The 21,477-nt window shown below is 38.4% G+C and overlaps 1 protein-coding gene across 1 annotated transcript in view; it reads right to left on the bottom strand.

Moving 5' to 3' along the window:
• LOC150090042 (muscle calcium channel subunit alpha-1-like) overlaps nt 1-21,477 on the bottom strand; it is a 1,145,904-nt gene that overhangs the window by 535,145 nt on the left and 589,282 nt on the right. The window contains exon 19 of the mRNA XM_090389719.1: nt 12,859-12,910. Coding sequence (XP_090245845.1) covers nt 12,859-12,910 — 52 coding nt within the window. The remainder of the gene's footprint in view (nt 1-12,858; nt 12,911-21,477) is intronic.

Genomic DNA, 21,477 nt, shown 5'->3' with positions numbered 1-21,477 from the left:
TATTTTCCGCCATAAAAAAACATGGGCGTGGCTAAAATTATCTTTCCCGGTCAAAACAGCGCTCAGTGGGTGGGGGAAGAGGGGTGACAAAATCGCGAGCGTGGATGTTTCTCGCTAATCCTTGTTCGGTATGTGTTATGCGCTTGTCATGGAAGGTTTCGTCGTTTGCTTTTAATTTATATGCTTATAAATTGAATAAATTTATCAATTTATAAATTGATATCTTAAAAAATGATAAATCTACCGTTCTGCAGTGTAAAACAGACTTTTTCGAGTGTGTTAACGGAACAAAGTGACTTTATTGTAGACAAGTTCTTTCTAACCCCTACAAAAATATGGCTACGAATAACAAGAGAAATGTGAAAATATCAAAGAAGGTGATGACATTAGCGAATAAAATTGAGTTATTAGATAAAATTTCTAATGGTGAAAGTGTCTCAGTGGCAAAACATTATAAAATCAATGAGTCAATGGATCAATCAAAAAATCGGAAGAAAAAATACGCCGTAGTGTCCGTGAAAACGCGCTAATTGCTTCAAAAATTTGCTCTGTAACTCGTGATGTTAAATTAGAAAAAATGGAAAAGGCTTTAAATCTGTGGATAGAAGACCGAACTCAAAATAAAATTCCGTTAAGTTCACACATCATTCGTGAAAAGGCAAAACTAGCGAAACTGGTGATAGCACAGGCGGGATAAGTTTTTTTGCTAGCAAAGGCGCTGGTTTGAGAGATTTGTTTGAAATTTCTAATAAATATTACATTTAATATTAAATTGTTTCTTATTTTCATTTGGATGCCATATGCTTGCATTTCACTATGTACTGTCTATGTACATAGTCATATTATGAAGGTACATATAATACATACATAGGCAAAATTTTAGACTAGTTTTTCTTATATATTTCATACTTTGGAACGGAACCCCTTTATTACTATGGGAGCCATAACTCAGTATTCGCGTTTTCGGTATTCGTGACATTTCTCAGGAACGTAACCCCCGCGAATAGCGGGGGTTTACTGTACAGAATAAAGATGCTTATCTGTTATTCTGTTTCTTTTTAAATATTTATTTGATTTCATGCATGAAAAAATCTGCTTGCAAACATACTTTGATCCGAACACAGTAACCATTTTCGTGGCATTATCTATTATTAGCAGAAAATCTTCAAATAGGAGAGGCTTTTAGAATTCCAGTAGTTTATTTTCGCAGTCCATCTACACTGAGAACAGAAATCATAGAATACCTACCTAGTAATGAGTAGGCTCATCTTTCGCCAGGATAAGGGCAGTCACAGAGCGAGGCATTGAGTCCACTAATTCTCAAAAGCATTCCACGGGTGTTTCCATCAATTCTTGCTGCATCGCTGTCCTTAATTCCATAACATTTCGGATTGAGGATCCAAACTCAAACTAACCTTTCCACAGAACCCCGAAGATGCTCCATAGAGTTCATGTCCGTTGAACGGGGAGACCATTCGATGGTGGTAAAATCTGTGGAATGTTCTTCGAACCATGTTCCACTCACCACGGCTCTGTGGGGACGTGCATTGTTCTGCTGGAAGAGTCCATTTCTCTGTGGGTGCACGATGACCATGAAAGAATGCAGATGGTCTGCAAGGATGGACACGTAACCTGGACCATTCATAAATGCATCTAGACATACCAGAGGTCCCACCATGTGCCAGTTGAACATGCCCCAGACCATCACCGACCATCCACCTGCCTGAACAGTTCCTTGTTGACATGACGGGTGCATAGCTGCATGTGGTTTCCGATATGCACCTCCTGTCCACTTGAAATAACTGGAAATGGGACTCACCAGACCAGGAGACCTCTCCAATCATCCATGGGCCAGTGTCAATGTTCTTCCACACAGTTAAGGGTAGTTCTGGGTCGAGGTGTTAGCAATGGGACTCTGGTGGGTCGGCGGCTCCCATAATCTATTGCAGATAATGATCGCCTGATGGTCTTGGTGGAGATGTCTCTGGCACTTCCCTCGTTGAAGTCGGCGGTGATTTGTGCTACTGTCACTCTCCGGATGGCTGAAACAATGTGAGACAATGTTGATGGCCACGTTTCCACCACCTTTCTACACCCACAGTGCTGTCCATGATGAAATGTTATTCCAGATGTGGCATATTCTGGATACACTCTTGATACTGTCAAACGGGAATAGTGCAATTTCTGTACCACCTCTGAGATAGAGTGACCCATGTCAGGCACCCACTATCATCCCTCTTTCAAAGTCTGTTAACTCACAACATTTATCCATACTGGCATTGAATTACCGTCCATGGGAATGCAGTGACACCATGTACCTATATACCTGATAAGTGGTGCATTCATCCATTAGGGAGAGGGGTGATGGCGTCACGTTGCCCCAGGAACCAGGTATCCCACAAATTCTGTCCTTTCAATGTACTTCTTTTTGAACCATGTTTGTCTTGAAGGTCAATAATTTCAAGTTGCAAGCTGGAATTGTAGTTTTCAGCCATAGAAGTAAATGAATTCTCAAACAAGACATTATGTTATGCCCATGTTTAACAAATAACAAGAGGCAACGATTCTTTGGAAATAACTGTTTCTCTTTTTGCTCGGTACAACATTCAAAGTGAATTAAATGGTTTTCCAATTTGGGTTTTAAATAATAACAACTTATTATGAAATGATTTGATGTCACTATACAAATCAGAGACTAATTTTCCTTTCCCGTGTAGTTTTAAATTAAGAACACTTAAATGACTAGAAATGTGTGTAAGAATTGCAAGAAACAGTCATTCCATGTTTGATAATTATTTTTCCTTTTTCTGTCATAAAAATATCAGTTTCATGACGCAGTTTAAAGAAACAAAATAACAGTTTGCCATGACTAATTCATCTAACTGCACAATGTAAAATTACATCTTCATATTCAACTTCAATTTTTGAAAGAAACTACTGAAACATACGATGGTTATGCCCATGTGATCTTATAAAATTTATGGTTGAAATAACCAAATTCATAACATGATGGAGGTTCAATACTTTCCCACAAAGAGCTTCTTGATACACAACGCAGTGAATTCCAACTGCAAGTTCAACTCCAATATCTATCATTTTCTTGGTTACTATAAATATAAGCCCAATATTTTTATCAATCATATTTTTTCCACTGTCAGTTGTAACTCCTACCAGTTTTTAATGTTTAATCCTAACTTTTCATTAAATTGGCAAAATTTTTCAAAAAGATTTTCACCTGTAGTTGTTCCGTGCATACTCTGTAGATCAGCTAAATCTACAACTGGTACAAAATTATCATTAATTCCAAGTATGAAGATAAGGAGTTGGGCTGTGTCATTTAAATCAGTACTCTCATCCAGTGCCACACTAAAATATTTCATTTGTTTTATATGTTTTTCAAAAGTTGTTCAAACAAATTCTTTCCACTATCTTCTACTCTTCACATAATTGTGTGTCAAGACAAATTAACAAACTCTTGTATTATTCTTCTTCTTGTATAAACTTCTTCCACAACTTTTAAAACAACAAGGTTTAACAAATTCACCATCACTGAAGGTTTACTTTCAAAAGTGTTCAAATCTGGAAAAAAAAGTGCAACTTGATAATTGCACTTACAGCAGGTACAATTCTTGACTGATACGTTTTCAGTGTGTTCCGTTGTTTTCTTAATTCATTTTGTAACAATGAACACTCCTTTATATTGATCATAACAGTTATGTTTGGAATAATAGCGTCATTTTAAATTACATTCTTTAGAAACTGACAGTCTCCTAACACACCAAATACGCTGCATTTTTGTCTTACTCAATGAAGAAATAGTCTTCAGTAAACCTATGATTAAAAACACAACATTCCAAATCGACTTTCCTCTTTTGGAACATTTTTTAAAGGATAATTTCTTAACGCAATACAAATTAATAATAATTCAATACAATGAACAAGTTATATCAAAATAGAAGAATTTCACAATATGAAAAGATTGATACAAACATTACTGTACTTAGCATATACAGGGTGTCTCAAAAATACACGGCATAATATCAGGAATGAGTTCCTCACATGAAGACAATAAAAATATTTTATGTCAACATAGTTCTGGAAATGTTTGGTTCGCATTATTAACCGGAATGTCTTATCAACCACAGGTGATTTCCTTCACCACAGAGTACTGACAGAATCTGGTGGTTTTCCATTCCCACCATGTACTCAAATCAGAAGCACCGGATATGCATTTTATGTACGGTTTGGCGACGGCAATGTTCTGAAAGCTCATAGTTTGTACCACGAAAGGTTCCCAGAAAGAAGATGTCCAGACAGGAAAACATTTGAAGGTATCCATCGCCGCCTTTGTGAACATGAGACCTTTACACCTTGTGCTGCTGGCAGAGGACGACCAAGATCTACGACTCCTGAAGTAGAGCAGGACATTTTGGATGTTTTGGAGATCTGCTGACGAGGCTAGTGGGAGCCAGACGTGTTCAAAGCCGCTAAGTGGATTTTCTTATTTATTGATTTGAAATTAATGTTTTTCTAAAACTTCTGATTTAAATTTAGTAGTATAGCATTATTTTGTGATTTTCTGATTAATCTGGTGTATTTATTCTTTACTCGTCGTTGTAATTGCATAAAAGTATCGTTAAGGGTATCATATCCACGTGCTACAAGTTGCAGCTCAGCTGAACAAGAAGGTTTTTAGCCATATTTAGCCACTTTTTTGACTAGTTGATATATCAAATTATATTCTATAAGTAACTTATGACCTGATCAGGATCGTTAGTTTATTCTGAATTGAGACAGTGAGATTTGGAAGTTAATTAATACTTAAGTGTCCGTAGATTTACCGTTCATAACTTGCGCCATTGTTATAATGTACCGTACAGTACAGTACAGTACAGAATATTGTCAATTAATCAGCAAATTCTATTAATTTTGTTAAACTTCATTGTCAATTAAATTGTACTTTTAACTAAATACATATAACAACTTAGATTACAAATGTAACATAATTAATTAATACATAACTTGATACGGAAGTTATATAAACGGAACTCGTAGATAATATTTGATACTGAAAAAAATATATAGCATTATAACTGTGTTGGGACACAAGTTTAGGGTTATAATTTTGTACTGAAATTGAAATTTTATTGAAATTAAATCAAAACCATTACTCAGACCAGAGCAGCAAAGCAAAAGGCTCAAGCTAATGGGAGTGCTGTGGCTCAGAGGAGAACTGAGGGGGGGCAGTTGCCCTCTGAATCACAGGCTTTTAAAATACACTGCTTGCATGATGTTTGTCGAGCAATCGGGTACCGGACATGATACTGCCATGGGGGATGTCTTTGTGTGTGTGCGATGCAAGGAGTGTAAAGAAATTAGGCGACAACTCAGCATTGTTATGGGCCTATATGAGAGCTTGAAGGACAGGGTGGATGCCAGCAAAGGATCTAAAGTGAGGGGCCTATCAAGCTCTCAGCTGCCAACATCAACGCCAGAGCTTGCACTTGGTCATCATGCAACACAGCGGCAACACCCAAGGCAGAATGTGCTTGTCCCACAGGAACTAGTAGTTGTTGCTGACTCTATTGTCAGGGAAACGGGGAACATGCTTTGTAAAAAGGATAGGTGGAACAGGACCAGTGTATGTCTGCCAGGGGCAAAGGTTGATGACGTCGTAGAGCGGGTATCATCTTTTAAGGGCACAAAACGTGATATAGTTGTACACGTTGGCACTAATGATATTAAGAGTAGGAGACCGGCAGAATTACTTAACAAGTACAGATCACTGTTGAAAAAAAAGGCGTGAATTAGGGTTGAATTTGAAAGTGACTGCAATCCTGCCCAGACACGACAGGAGGGAGTATATAATGAGAGCCTTGTCGATCAATTCATTTCCCTGGACAGATTGTGCAAGGCTCAAGGGGTAGAATTTTTCTCAGCCTGATCTGAACTGGTTACAGAAGGAACTGCTTCTACAGAAATGGGATACACTTAAAAAGAAAGGGTGCAAGAATGTTTGCTGATGCTATTGAGGCAGTGTTAGGCATGTCGAAAAACTGCTGGATTGGGGGAATACAAGGACTAATAGATTAACAGTAGCCACTGGCATAGCTGAAAGTGATTCTTGCACTGCTTCTATTGAAATGAGCAGAAGCCTGGAAAACAGGCTTCTGCTCATTCCTGACCAATTTGATTGGATACTATGATGCAGTTCCAAAAGAACTGGATGCAGGGAATAACTTTGATATTATATACTTCGATCTTAGAAAGACTATTGATACTGTTGCACATGGAAGACTGATGCACAAATTGGAGCAGTGTGGCATTGTTGGCAAACTGCTGCTGCTATGGATAAAGGGGTGGTTGAGGGGGAGAAGACAGAGAGTGGTAATCAATGGACACTGCTCATCGTGGACTAATGTTGTTAGTGGAGTCCCTCAGGGTTCAGTGTTTGGTCCATTATTGTTTTCTGAATTTAAAAATGATATTGATGATGGTATATCAAGCTTAATGTCCAAGTTTGCAGACGATATGAAGGTTGGCAGGATTGTCAAGGACACTATGCTGCTGCAACAGGATCGGCAAAGGTTGAGCAGATGGGCTGAGAGGTGGCAAATAAAGTTTAACATTGACAAATGTAAAGTACTACATATGGGAAACAGCAACCCCAGACCAACGTATCAACTCTCTGGTACTACACTGACAGTGGTAGATAATGAAAGGGACCTGGGTGTAATTGTGCAGGCAGATATGAAGTTCACTGAGCAGTGGAGACGTGCTGCAAGAGTAGCTTGTGGTGTATTGTCAATGATATATAGGAATTTTTCTAGCAGGGATAAGGAGGTGATTATTCCCTTGTATAAGGCAATTGTCAGGCCACACTTAGAGTACTGTATACAGGTCTGGAGGCCTCATTACAAGAAAGATGTAGAGCTGCTGGAATGAGTACAGATAAGGGCAACAAGATTAGTGAATGGAACAAAGGGGTGCTCTTAAGAAGAAAGGCTTAAGTTTTGCAAATTACAGTGTCTGGAGACTTGGCCCCAGGGAGGTGATCTGATAGATGTGTATAAAGCCTTGAATGGTTTGAGCATGCTCAATGCTGATGGGATTCTTCGTCTTGATCAGAATAATCACCTGAGAGGGCATAAATTCAAATTGAGGAAAGACAGATGTAGGATAGACGTGCGGAAATTTGCCTTTAGCCAGCCGGTGTTGGTTGGTGGAACAGACGTCCATCCCTTGTCGTGGAAATTGATAGCCTAAATAAGTTTAAGGCTCAGCTGGACAGGTATTTCGAACGAACAGAGGGGTGAAGTGGAAGTGGTTATTTTTATTTATTATTATTTTTTTTTATTTCTTATTAAAACCCCAAACACGAAAGGTATCAAAACCTATAGTACTTAGAACCGTGCATGGGTTGAAGGAGAAGTATGGGGGTAGGGGGATGCCGGAAACTTTGCTCTAGAGACTAAACATGGGTTTTACCACTTCAAGACTCCAATAAGAAAAGTGGTGGTATTTCACCGGCTGATGAAAGTCATCTATTGCTTTCTTGCATCAAATGCCTCTGCTAATGCTAAAGGAAGGAGACTGGGGGAATTACTTAACAAGTACAGGTCACTGTTGAAAAAAAGCCGTGAATTAGGGTTGAATTTGAAAGTGTCTGCAATTCTGCCAAGACACAATAGGAGGGAGTATATGATGAGAGCCTTGTCAATCGATTCGGCCCTGAAAATATTGTGCAAGGCTCAAGGGGTAGAATTTTTCTCAGCCTGATCTGTACTGGTTACAGAAGGAACTGCTTCCACAGAAATGGGATACACTTAAATAGAAATGGTGCAAGAATGTTTGCTGATGTTATTGAGGCAATGTTAGGTAGGTCAGAAAATTGCTAGCTTGGGTGGATACAAGGACTAATAGATTAAAAATAGTCACTGGCAGAGGTGAAAGTGATACTTGCATTGCTTCTATTGGAATGAGCAGCAGCCTGGAAAACAAGATGCAGGATATTTCAGAGACTGCTGGGAGTTATTGCGGTACAAGTAAACAGATGGGTTGTGTTAGGGTATCTAAGAATAGGAACAGGTGCATGTATACTTGCGGGCACCTCCGTAGCCAGGTGGGAAGGTTCAGCCGTGCGTAGAACACGCTTCTTGATTAGACTCGGAGTTCGAGCCCATCACCACCAAATACGGAGGATGCGGAAAGGTCAGGGAATGACCACCGCATGTCCCGGAGCAATATGGCCTTAGTTGCTAATGCTCCTAAAAACCAAATTACAAACAATAACAAACATGTATACTTGCATGTACACCAATGCCAGGGTTTGGTAAATAAATTTGATGAATTTGAGATATTGCTCAAAACATCAAAGGAGATCAAAATTGAGAGTAGGAGTGTGCTAAAGGCCTAATGACTCTGATGAGTATAATAAAAAACTGTACAGGGAAATAGAGTGGGCCAGTAAATCAGAGAGTCTTATAATTGGCGATTTTAATTTCCCAGATATTGAGTAGAATCTGTGAGTTGGTCGCTCACACACTAGCAAGGATTTTGTGGATTTATTGGATGATTGTTTTCTACATCAGTATCTTCGGGAGGCAACTAGAGGGAGTAATACTCTTGATCTGATTATCAATAGTGATTCTTCAGGCATTAATAATCTGCAGATAAAGGAAGCACACTGTGGCAGTGATCACAGTGTGCTGAAGTGGGATTTACTCAAAGACGTAACTACCATCAGGGGTAAAGGGAAGGGTTTTTGCTTTCATAAAGGCGACTACGATGGTCTGAGACAGTATTTAAATTCTATACAGTGGGACCAACTGATGATATTACCAAGAGCAAATTCAAAATGGGAAGCATTCAAAGAATTTATCTTGCATGCTACTAGGCTTTACATACCAACTAAGAAATATTGTTCAAGGTTTAAGCCTAAATGGTTGTCAGAGGAGCTAATGTGACATATGGCAGAGAAGAAAAATGCATGGGATACTTATAAATTAATGGGTGACATGGAAGCCTATATTTGATATAAGCTGGTCTGTAATCAAGTCACAAAGGAGATTATGCATGCAAAGGCAGATTATGAGAAATCCTTGGCAGAGATGCAAAGAAAAACAGAGAAGAGTTCTTTACCTATGTAAACTCTAGAAAAGAAAGGGATGAATAAGATTGGTGTACTGGATATTGATGGTTCACCTGCTGATGATCCTGCTGAGGTGGCTAAATAACTAAACAAGCATTTTGCATCTATATTCACACATGAGGAGTTATTCAAGAAGGGGAATGTTAGAGGTGAAGTAAATGCTGGCAGTGAGCTAGTTGATTTTGTAATAACTGAGAGGAAAGTGGAGGAGAAATTGTTGAGGATAAACATAAAAAAGGCACCTGGGGTGGATGGGATCTATCCAGTTATATTAAGGAGGCAGCAAAGGAAGTAAGCAAACCCTTAGCCATAATTAGGAGAGCTTCTTCAGTCTTAGAGGAGGTGTACTGATAGACTGGAGATGTGCAAATGTGACCCTAATTCACAAAAGAGGATCAAAGGCTAACACACATAATTATAGACCTGTGATTTTAACTTTTGTTCCAGGAAAATTAATGGAGGCACTGGTTAAAGAAGCACTGCAGAATCATCTAGACAAGACTTCAGTTATAGCTCAGACGCAGCATGGTTTTGTTAAGGGAAAGTCTTGCCTGACCAATTTAATTGGATACTATGATGCAGTCACAAAAGAACTAGATGCAGGGAATAACTTTGATATTATATATTTGGATCTTAGAAAGGCTTTTAATACTGTTGCATATGGAAGACTGCTCCACAAATTGGAGCAGTGTGGCACTGGAGGAACATTGCTGCTATGGATAAAGGGATGGTTGAGGGGGAGAAGACAGAGAGTGGTAATCAATGGACACTACTTATCGTGGACTAATGCTTTTAGAGGAGTCCTTCAGGGTTGAGTGTTGGATCCATTGTTGTTTTCTGTATTTATAAATGATACTGATGATGGTATATCAAGCTTAGTGTCCAAGTTTGCAGACGATACAAAGGTTGGCAGGGTTGTTAAGGACACTACTGACAGTATGCTGCTGCTGCTGCAACAGGATGAAAAGGTTGAGCAGATGGGCTGAGAGGTGGCAAATGAAGTTTAACCTTGACAAATGTAAAGTACTACATATGGAAAACAGTAACCCCAGAGCAACGTATCAACTCTGTGGTACTACATTGATAGTGGTAGAGAATGAAAAGGACCTGTGGGTAATTGTGCAGGCAGATATGAAGTTTTCTGAGCAGTGCAGATGGGCTGGAAGAGTAGCTCATGGTGTCTTGGCAATGATATACAGGAATTTTTCTAGCAGGGATAAGGAGGTAATTCTTCCCTTGTATAATGCAATGGTCAGGCACACCTGTCTAGAGGCCTCATTTCAAGAAGGATGTAGAGCTGCTGGAATGAGTACAGAGAAGGGCAACAAGATTAGTGAATGGAACAAAGGGGTGCTGTTACGAAGAAAGGCTTAAGTTTTGCAAATTTTCTGCAGACTAGGCACTGGCGAGGTGATCTGATAGAGGTGTATGAAGTCTTAAATGGTTTGAGCATGCTCAATGCTGATGGGATTCTTCCTTTTGCTCAGAATAATCACCTGAGAGGGCATAAATTCAAATTGAGGAAAGACAGATGTAGGATAGATATGCGGAAATTTGCCTTTAGCCAGCGGCTGGTTGGTTGGTGGAACAGACTTCCATCCCCTGTAGTGGAAGTTGATAGCCTAAATAAATTTAAGGCTCAGCTGGACAGGTAATTCGAATGAATGGAGGGGTGAAACGGGAGTGGGTTTTTTTTTTTTTTTTTTTTTTTTTTGGCTGGTGCTGCATAAGCTTGCTTTCTTGCATCAAATGCCTCTACTAATGCTAATATATATACAGTAATATCCCAAAGTTATGCGATAGATGGGTCCGACGAAAATCGCTTAAGTCGAATTCGCGTAAGTCGGGGTACAACTTTGCATATAAATACATATAAATTTTGTTTAATTGGGACCAAGGACTAACAAAAACACTAGTTTAAAAGAAAAAATTTAATAAACTTGCAGTTATTTATACATATTAATACAAATTATGTATCAAAAAAAATAAATGAGTTACGTAAAAAAGTTATTTCGATTTCGATGGCTTCATAAAATCTAACAAATTCGTCTGACGACACAGCGCCTTCTTTTTTTCATGCAGAATTTCTTTGTAGCAAGCTAATAATTTTTTATTCCTTGCTTTGTAGCTATAACGCGTTTTCGTTGGGGTCTGTTTTCTAAAATTTTTAAGTCCTTTTCAATTGAGCTGAGACCTTCTGTCAAGCTTGCAATTGTCATGTGCTTTTCTGGTGGAACTGGATCTGAAGTGTCGGATAATTCAGTGACGTTTTGCTCACGCATCTCTATGAGCTCATTCATTGTCAGCTCCTCACTATGTGAATCCAACAGCTCATTGACATCATCACCATTGACTTCCAAATCTAATTGCCTGGCAAGATTAACAACTTCTTCTATCATATGAGCGACATGATCAGTTTCTGGCATTGTTTTCGTCTCGTTTTTGAAAAAAAAATGGACAAAGTTTCTTTCATACACCATTCAATGTTTTTTTTGTGAATTTCATCCCAAGATTCTTCAATGATTCTTACGGCATCTAAAACATTGAATTGTTTCCAAAAGTCTTTAACAGATATCTCACTATTTTGTCTCATAGTTTCATTCAGACGTGCAAACGAATGCCTCGTGTAGTAGGCCTTGAATGTTTTGATGACTCCCTGGTCCATCAGTTGAAGCAAGCTGGTTGTGTTTGGAGGCAACAACACAACTTTCACATGTCGGTCGAAATTAATTAGGGTGGCAGGAGGGTGACCGGGTGCATTGTTAATAAGAAGGATCAACTTAAATGGAATCTGTTTAGAACTGCAATAACGTTCGACTTCGAGTATGAAGTGGTGACCAAACCAGTCCTCAAAAACGGAAGCTGTCACCCAAGCTTTATGATTTGACTTCCAAATCACTGGTAAGCTAATTTTAGATATATTTTTTTTAAAACTCTTGGGTTTTCAGAGCGATATATTAAGAGAGGTTTTAACTTGCAGTCACCAGCTGCATTCCCGCCGACCATCATTGTCAATCGGTCTTTGGAAACCTTAAAAGCCTGGAAAGTTTTTTTTATTCGTGAAAACGATGTAATTTCCGACAAAAGTTGAGCACGAATTTGAACGCACACATATAAATATGACAGTTGGAATGCAAATTCTTGTATATGTGTGCAGCTCATTCGGCAGCAAAGTTGAATTTGTTCATCTTTCGCTCTCACTCTCTGCCGTCGCACCGTATATCGATAGCATACGAAAAACGACCTTGAAGATAGTGGGTGGCAATGTTGCCAAACGAAAAAATCAAGAACCACGTAACTTCGAGTTTGCGTAAGTCGAGGTATTACTGTATGTATATATATATATATATATATTTTTTTTTTTTTTTTATTTATCTATTTATTATTATTATTTTAAAATTTTTGGTTGTTAACATATTATAGTGTGTTCACTAAAGGGCTAAACAACTCTGAGTTCAATGACCTTCATAAAGGCAGATAACATGAAAACAAGAACTTTACATTTTATTTATAAGGTATTAAAAAATATTGGTTGCTGTTTCCTTACTACAAAGAACTGGACACAATAAATAATATTTAAAAGGAGGTGGAGGCTCATGAGCAGATTCTGTTATGGACAAAATTTTGAAGAAGTGCTGCTCTAAAACTAGAATTTTAACACTTCTATTGCAAATCTGGGAATGGAACAGACAGTTTCAAATGTTTACCTTTTGCTTTTCCAGTGTCTGTTGTGTCTTCAACTTTAATTTCAACTTGCACCTATTAAAAAAATTTATTACAGTCAGCAACAAATTTTAATCTATACAATCACAATTAAGAAGTGACAATAACTCAAATGATTCCATGGGATAAATTTTTCATCGGTTTAACATTATCAAAGGTCATCAAGAAATCCAAAGAATCAGTGGTATTGTGGCAAGTATTCTATATATAATTCTGTTGGATAGCATCATAAAATTAATCATTTAAGGTCTTTTTTTAACCTGCTGACATGTATCTCAGCAAGATAAATTAAATAAATAAAAGTGGATGTTTATTTTTATTTATTATAGCTCTTTTAAACTATAGATCTCCTCTGTAAAACCTGACAGTACAGTACCTTTCAATATTCCTGTCTCCCCCCCCCCCCTGGTGCCTATTTAAAAAATTTAAGAACCTCACTATAACAGTTAAAAATAATCCCAAGCACTTATGAATTCTGCTATAACTAATGATGATTTAATTACATTTAACAACTTTTAAAGATTTGAATTCATATTACTGCTGTAGCTGTTGAAATGGGGAGTTAATGGCACAAGAGCTACTACCAAACTTCAATGATAAATCCTTTGAACATTTTCCACAGCATACTTCTGTCTGGCATCATAAAATAGTCACTGTAATTAAGCCGAATAACTATCTCATTCCATTATATTTCTGTCTCTTGAAATTAAATCTTTTGCCTTTACTCTTAGCTACACAAGTGTCATTAGATACAATCCATTTTATGATACAGTCATCCCCTGCTAATTGACATCCATTAATCAATGATTCGATCAAATGACACTTGCTTATTTCCAAAAGTTAATAAAAATTCCCCCAACGATCACCATTCTTAGTCAATCTTGACGATTGTGCACACTGCAGATCATCAATTTGAGAATGCTCAAATATGCACTGTTTTCGTCTGCTCAGTCTGCATAGCTGGTCTGACACAGCACTGTTGTGTCTCGTTCTCATTATTTATTTACATTATTTTTTTTACTCTGGAGGTTAAATTAAGTGTTCAAAGAATCTGAGTGCAGAAACAGTGCTACAGAAATAGGCAGAGAGTTTGAAATGCCTTCCTCAACTGCAAGGACAATTATTTTGGATAAAGGATAAGTATAAAGCTCTCTCACTGAGAGAGCTCTTCCATGATCAGTTAAATTTTAATGGTTGCTAATTTTAAAAACAGATACCGCAAACTTACTTTTGTTCAGTGTCTGAAGGCAACAAATGGTGAAGGAAACCCATCTTTCAAGGAGTTCTGGAAAGATTTCATTAATTTAAAGGCAATCTAACATCAGTTCAGAATGGGATTCTGTGACTAGCCACAATATAAATTCATCTTGGGGAAATTTGTGGCCTCAATGCATCAAGAATTCAACTTGTTTAATGGAAGAACAAATGAAAAGATCCAGGAGATTATTGAGGTTGGAAGGCAGCTGAGTTTTGATGAATTTGGCATTGAAGATGTCCAACTACCTATAAAACGCGCAACCAAAAACTGAACACACAGGTTCTTGCTGAAATCGCAACATCTATGCTGATTCCTACTAACACTCTGACAAACATCCTTAATAAGGTATTTAATCATATCGATATAATATAGAATGAATTAGAAAATAATGACCCTTTAGCTGAGAGGAGTTCAAAAGTGATAAGAGATCTGGACAACATCGTGAGATGTTATAAAGAAATTTTTAATGCAAAAGGAAGACAGCTAAACAAGGAACTGTGGACAATGACATCAAGAAAAGGCATGTTTCTTCAGCTCCAACTACACTGATCAATACAGATGAAAATCAAGGAGAAGATGTCATTCATCACCATTAATTAAAAATGCTCTAGTAATAATATTAATTGTTTAAATTTAATTTATATATGAAAAATAAAGAAAAAATGAATAAAAAATTATTTTAAATGTTTGAAATTTGTTTCATCACTATAGATTTAATATCAACAATATTTGGTTGAACCAATTAATGTTGATTAGTGAAGGATGACTGTATTGGGGTCACTGCCTGATAGTGGTTCCTCAACTGCCCAGTTTTTGATACAGTTGAGCTCCATAGTGAGAACTAGATCTAAGATATTAGAGCCCCTTATACTCTCTCGAACATGCTGGAATAAGTAGCAATCATCCAGTTCATTCAAAAACCTGTCACCATATAGTGTATTTCTGGTCCTTAAACTGCAGTCTATAAGAGGCAAGTTGAAGTTACACATAAAGAGACAGTCAACATTCTAGCACCGAAGTTACACATAATGAGACAGTCAACATTCTAGCACCGAAGTTACACATAATGAGACAGTCAACATTCTAGCACCTTCAAATTGCCTAAAGAGATTTTTGTTATACTTCTCAGAAGAATCATTTAGCCTATAACACATCCCCACTACCATCCTCCCTTTATTGCACGTCACCTCACTGACTCAATATATGCACTACCACGATCCAACTCAAAGATTCTTGTTACTTTGACAGTTTTTGATTAGAAGTATCACTCTCTCCTGTCCATCCATCTTTCCCTATTGCACCTTAACACGGTATTCACCGATATGAAATTCATCGCCAAATCTCACTGAGTTCACCAAATCTCACCAAGTTCTCACAAATCACATAAGTTGATTTGTGAAAAAATTGTCACGAGTTGAATTACAGAATGCATATTAAGTTAGGGGTAAATGCTGAGAATTTGTACACTAAATCTTCACATGTTGGCAACACTACCTTCAGTCATTTGTATCTTCACCTTGAGAGCTCCATGCAGCAGTGTTTATAAGTGTGAGCTCAGTTTATTTTTGAGGTTATCGTGTCAAACTTGTAATGAAAAGTGAGTAAAATGTCTTCAAACAAGCGTGCATTTGAAAGAAACATATTTGTTATATTTGTGGAAGTTATGGAATCCTCAAGTAAAAACAAAACATTACAGCATTTGTAAATAATGTGTATTGTAATTATTTTGGAGGGAAACTTGGTGATCAAGATGAACAACTGGCTCTGCATAGGTTTACCAAACTATGTTAAAGCATCACATTGTGGAAAAATGGTAAAAAGAAAACTATGCTATTTACAACTCCCATTATTTCGCAGGATGCCACAAACCACTGTGATGACTGTTACTTTTTCTTAGTTAATATAGAGGGAAATAATGCAAAGAGTAAGAAGGGCGGTGTGTATTTTAGCATTAGCAAAGGAACATGATGCAAGAAACCAAGCTTATATAGCATCAGCCAAAAAAAAAAAAAAAACACCCTTATTTCACTCATCCACTTGCTCCAAATGTTTATCAAGTTCTGCCTTAAATCTCTTTAAGCTATCATCCTTCTACAACGACCAACATATGGAAGTTTGTTCCAGCAATCAACCACCTGATGGCTAAAAGCAAACTTCCGCACATCTATCCTACAACCATCTTTCCTCAATTTGAATTTATGCACTCTCAGGCGATTATTCTGAGCAAGAGGAAGAATCCCATCCGAATTGCACATGCTCAAACCATTCAAGGCTTTATACACCTCAATCAGATCACCTAGCAGGTGCCTAGTCTCCAGACACTGTAATTTGCAAAACTTAAGCCTTTCTTCATAAGAGCAACCATTTGTTCCATTCACTAATCTTGTTGTCCTTCTCTGTACTCGTTCCAGCAACTCTACATCCTTCTTAAAATGAGGCCTCCAGACCTGTATACAGTACTCAAGGTGTGACCTAACCATTGCCTTATACAAGGGGATAATCACCTCCTTATCTCTGCTAGAAAAATTCTAATATATCATTGACAAGACACCATGAGCTACTCTTGCAGACCGTCTGTACTTCTCAGAAAACTTCATATCTGCCTGCACAATTACCCCCAGGTCCTTTTCATTCCCTACCACTGTCAGTGTGGTACCACATAGTTGATACGTTACACTGGGATTACTGCTTCCCATATGTAGTACTTTACATTTGTCAACGTTAAACTTCAATTGCCACCTCTCAGCCCATCTGCTCAACCTTTCTAGATCCTGTTGCAGCAGTGTACTGTCATTAACAACCCTGCCAACCTTCATATCATCTGCAAACTTCGACGTTAAGCCTGATATACCATCATCAATATCATTTATAAATACAGAAAACAACAAGGGACCTAACACTGAACCCTGAGGGACTCCAACAATAACATTAGTCCACGAAGAGCAATTTCCATTGATTACCACTCTCTGTCTTCTCCCACTCAACCATCCCTTTATCCATAGCAGCAATTTGCCTCCAATGCACAGTGCTGCAATTTGTGCAGCAGTCTTCTAGGTCCAACAGTATCAAAGGCTCTTTTTAAGATCCAAATATATGATATCAAAGTTATTCTTTGCATCCAGTTCCTTTGTGACTACATCATAGTATCCAATCAAATTAGTCAGACAAAAGATTTCCCCTTAACAAACCCATGCTGTGTCTGAGTTATAATTGAAGTCTTGTCTAGATGATCCTGCAATGCTTCTTTAACCAGTGATATTTAACCAGTTTAATATTACATCTGCCATTTGACCAGTCCCACATGGAGATAACCTGCTAATTCCATGTTCTCCACTTATATTGGAGAATGCAGCAGCAGCATAGATTTCTGAAAGTGAAGCTTCTGAAAATGAAATTGAAGTCTACATGCCTAGAGATATTGAGTCCAGCCCTCAAATGTTTTCACGGCATGAACTCAATGATCTGGTAAGAGATTTAAATTTATCAAAGGAATCTGCAGAACTCCTTGGTTCTAGAGTTAAGTCAAAAAAGCTTCTAGCACATGGGAAGTTTTTCTCATGCTACAGACACAGAGAATGAGAAATTCTCTGTGTCTCCTACTTTTCTGAAAACAATTCTATTGTTTTTGGCAGTAATATAAACGGCTGAATGAACTATTTAGGAATTAGTTACAATGCTACACAATGGAGACTTTTTATTGCCTCATAAAAGAGGAGTCTCAAAGGTGTGTTGCTCCACAATGTAAATAAATAGTCAATTCCAGTAGCTCACTCTGTGCATTTGAAAGAAAAATATAAGAACTTGAAGAAGTTGTCAACAAATATTAAGTATGAAAAACATCGTTGGTTGGTCTGTGCTAACTTTAAAGTGAAAGGCATGCTACTAACAACAATCTGGCTACACAAAAATGCCTTGCTTTTTGTGTGAATGGACAGATGGGCAAGGAGTAAGCACTGGAAGGTCAAGGTCTGGCCAAACAGGGGCAGTTTGTTGCCTGGATCAAAAAACATCCACCCTTGCACATCAAACTGGGTTTGATGAAACAGTTTGTAAAAGCTTTACCTCAGGAAGATCCCTGCTTCAACTACCTTTGTACTAAATTCCCATCAATCACCCAAAAGAAACTAAAACAAGATATTTTTGTTGATTGGACCTCAAATTCACAAACTAATGAGGGACCAAGATTTTGAGGTAACTATGAATAAAAAAGAAAAAAGAGGCATGGATTAGCTTCAGGTCTGTTGTTGAGAACTTCTTAGGAAACAACAAGGATCCGAACAGATCCCTGTTCGGGCGTCGGTTTTGTTTTAATGCTAAAAGGTGACAGAATAATTGCAGACCTGTTGGCTTAATTTGAGTTTCATGCAAAATAATGGAGTCACTAGTTAAAAAAGCAGTGCAGAATCATCTAGACAGGAGTGCAGTTATACCCCAGTCACAGCATGGGCTCATTAAGGACAAAGGAACTGGATGCAAAAAATTATTTCGATGTCATATACTTGGATTTCAGGAAATCTTTTGATACTGTTGTACTTAAAAGACTGCTGTACAAATTGGAGCAGTGTGGCATTAAGGACAAGTTACTGCATGGCTAAAGGGATGGTTGAGTGGGAGAAAACAAGAGAGTGGCTATCAGTGGACACTGCACTTCATGGACTAATATTATTAATGGTGGGCTTCTGTTTCCGGTGCTGGGTACATTGTTGTTTTCTGTGTTTATTAATGATATTGATGAAGGTATATCAGGCTTAATGTCTAAGTTTGCAGAAGAGATTCTTGCACTGCTTCTATCAGAATGAGCAGAAGCCTGAAAAACAAGATGCATGGTATTTCAGAGACTGCTGGGAGCCAGTGTGGTACAAGTAAACACATGGGTTGTGTTAGGGTAGCTAAGAATAGAAACAGGTGCAGGTATACTTGTGTGTACACCAATGCTAGGAGTTTAGTAAATAAATTTGATGAATTTGAGGTATTGCTCAAAACATCGAAGGCAGATATTGTTGGGATATCAGAGACGTGGTGTCACACAGATATAAGGGATGCAGAACTGAAATTTGGGGAGTACAACGTCTACAGAAATGATAGACAGGATAGGAAGGGGGGAGGGGTTATGCTATTAGTTAAGAAACACATAAAAACCAAGGAAGTGAAGCCAGTCGACATCGCTGGACTGTGCAGTGTTGAGTCAGTTTGGTGTGACATAAGCATTGGGAGATCAAAATTGAGAGTAGGAGTGTGCTATAGGCCTAATGACTCTGATGAGTATAATAAGGAACTGTACAGGGAAATAGAGTGGGCCAGTAAATCAGAGTGTCTTATAATGGGAGATTTTAATTTCCCAGATATTGACTGGAATTTGGGGGCTGGTTACTCACACACTAGCAGGGCTTTTGTGGATTTATTGGATGATTGTTTTCTACATCAGCATGTTCGGGAGGCAACTAGAGGGAGTAATACTCTTGATTTGATTATCAGCAGTGATTCTTCATGCATTAAGAATCTGCAGATAAATGAACCACTAGGTGGCAGTGATCACAGTGTGCCGAAGTGGGATTTACTCAAACAGGTAACTACCATTAGGGGTAAAGGGAAGGGTTATTGCTTCCGTAAAGGCGACTACGATGGACTGAGACAGTATTTAAATTCTATACAGTGGGACCAACTGATGATGTTACCAACAGCAAATTCAAAATGGGAAGCATTCAAAGAACTTATCTTGGAAGCTACTGGGCCTTACATACCAACTAAGAAATATTGTTCAAGGTTTAGGCCAAAATGGATGTCAGATGAACTAATGAGGCATATGGCAGAGAAGAAAAATGCATGGGATACATACAAATTAACACATGACACAGAAGCCCATGATAGATACAAGTTGATATGCAACCAAGTTACAAAGGAGGTTAGGCAGGCGAAGGCAGATTACGAGAAATCCTTGGCAAGGGATGCAAAGAAAAACAGCAAAGAGTTCTTTACTTATGTAAACTCTAGAAGGAAGGGGATGAATCAGATTGGTCCACTTGATATTGATGGGTCAACTGTTGATGATCCTGCTCAGGTAGCTAACAAACTAAATGAATATTTTGCATCGACATTCACACATGAGGAGTTATTCAGCAAGGGGAATGCCAGAGGTGTATTCAACTCTAGCAGTAATCTACAGAATCTTGAAATAACTGGGAGTAAAGTGGAGGAGAAACTGTTGAAGATAAACACAAGAAAGGCACCCGGGGTGGATGGGATCTATCCAGTTATATTAAAGGAGGCAGCAAAGGAAGTAAGCAAACCCTTAGCCATAATTATGAGAGCTTCCTTGGACTCAGGGGAGGTACCCATAGACTGCAAATGTGACCCCAATTCACAAAGGAGGATCAAAGGCTGACACAAGTAATTATAGACCTGTGAGCTTAACTTCTGTTGCAGGAAAATTAATGGAGGCACTGGTTAAAGAAGCACTGCAGGATCATTTAGACAAGACTTCAGTTATAGCTCAGACACAGCATGGTTTTGTTAAGGGGAAGTCTTGCCTGACCAACTTGATTGGATACTATGATGCAGTCACAAAAGAACTGGATGCAGGGAATAACTTTGATATTATATACTTGGATCTTAGAAAGGCTTTTGATACTGTTGCACATGGAAGACTGCTACACAAATTGGAGCAGTGTGACATTGGAGGCAAATTGCTGCTATGGATAAAGGGGTGGTTGAGGGGGAGAAGACAGAGAGTGGTAATCAATGGACACTGCTCATCGTGGACTGATGTTATTAGTGGAGTCCCTCAGGGCTCAGTGTTGGGTCCATTATTGTTTTCTGTATTTATAAATGATATTGATGATGGTATATCGGGCTTAATGTCCAAGTTTGCAGACGATACAAAGGTTGGCAGGGTTGTCAAGGACACTACTGACACTATGCTGCTGCAACAGGATCTGGAAAGGTTGAGCAGATGGGCTGAGAGGTGGCAAATGAAGTTTAACATTGACAAATGTAAAGTACTACACATGGGAAACAGCAACCCCAGAGCAACGTATCAACTCTGTGGTACTACACTGACAGTGGTAGAGAATGAAAGGGACTTGGGGGTGGTTGTGCAGGCAGATATGAAGTTCTCTGAGCAGTGCAGACGGGCTGCAAGAGTAGCTCATGGAGTATTGTCAATGATATACAGGAATTTTTCCAGAAGGGATAAGGAGGTGATTATTCCATTGTATAAGGCGATGGTCAGGCCACACCTAGAGCACTGTATACAGGTCTGGAGGCCTCATTTCAAGAAGGATGTAGAGCTGCTGGAACGAGTACAGAGAAGGGCAACAAGATTAGTGAATGGAACAAAGGGGTGCTC

This window comes from Mastigoproctus giganteus, chromosome 2 (genome assembly GCF_048544385.1).
Source record: "Mastigoproctus giganteus isolate SK-2022 chromosome 2, ASM4854438v1, whole genome shotgun sequence".
In the NCBI taxonomy this organism is placed as follows: Eukaryota; Metazoa; Arthropoda; class Arachnida; order Uropygi; family Thelyphonidae; genus Mastigoproctus; species Mastigoproctus giganteus.
The sequence above is the reverse complement of the archived record's forward strand: the minus strand, read 5'-3'. Positions and strand labels throughout refer to the sequence as shown.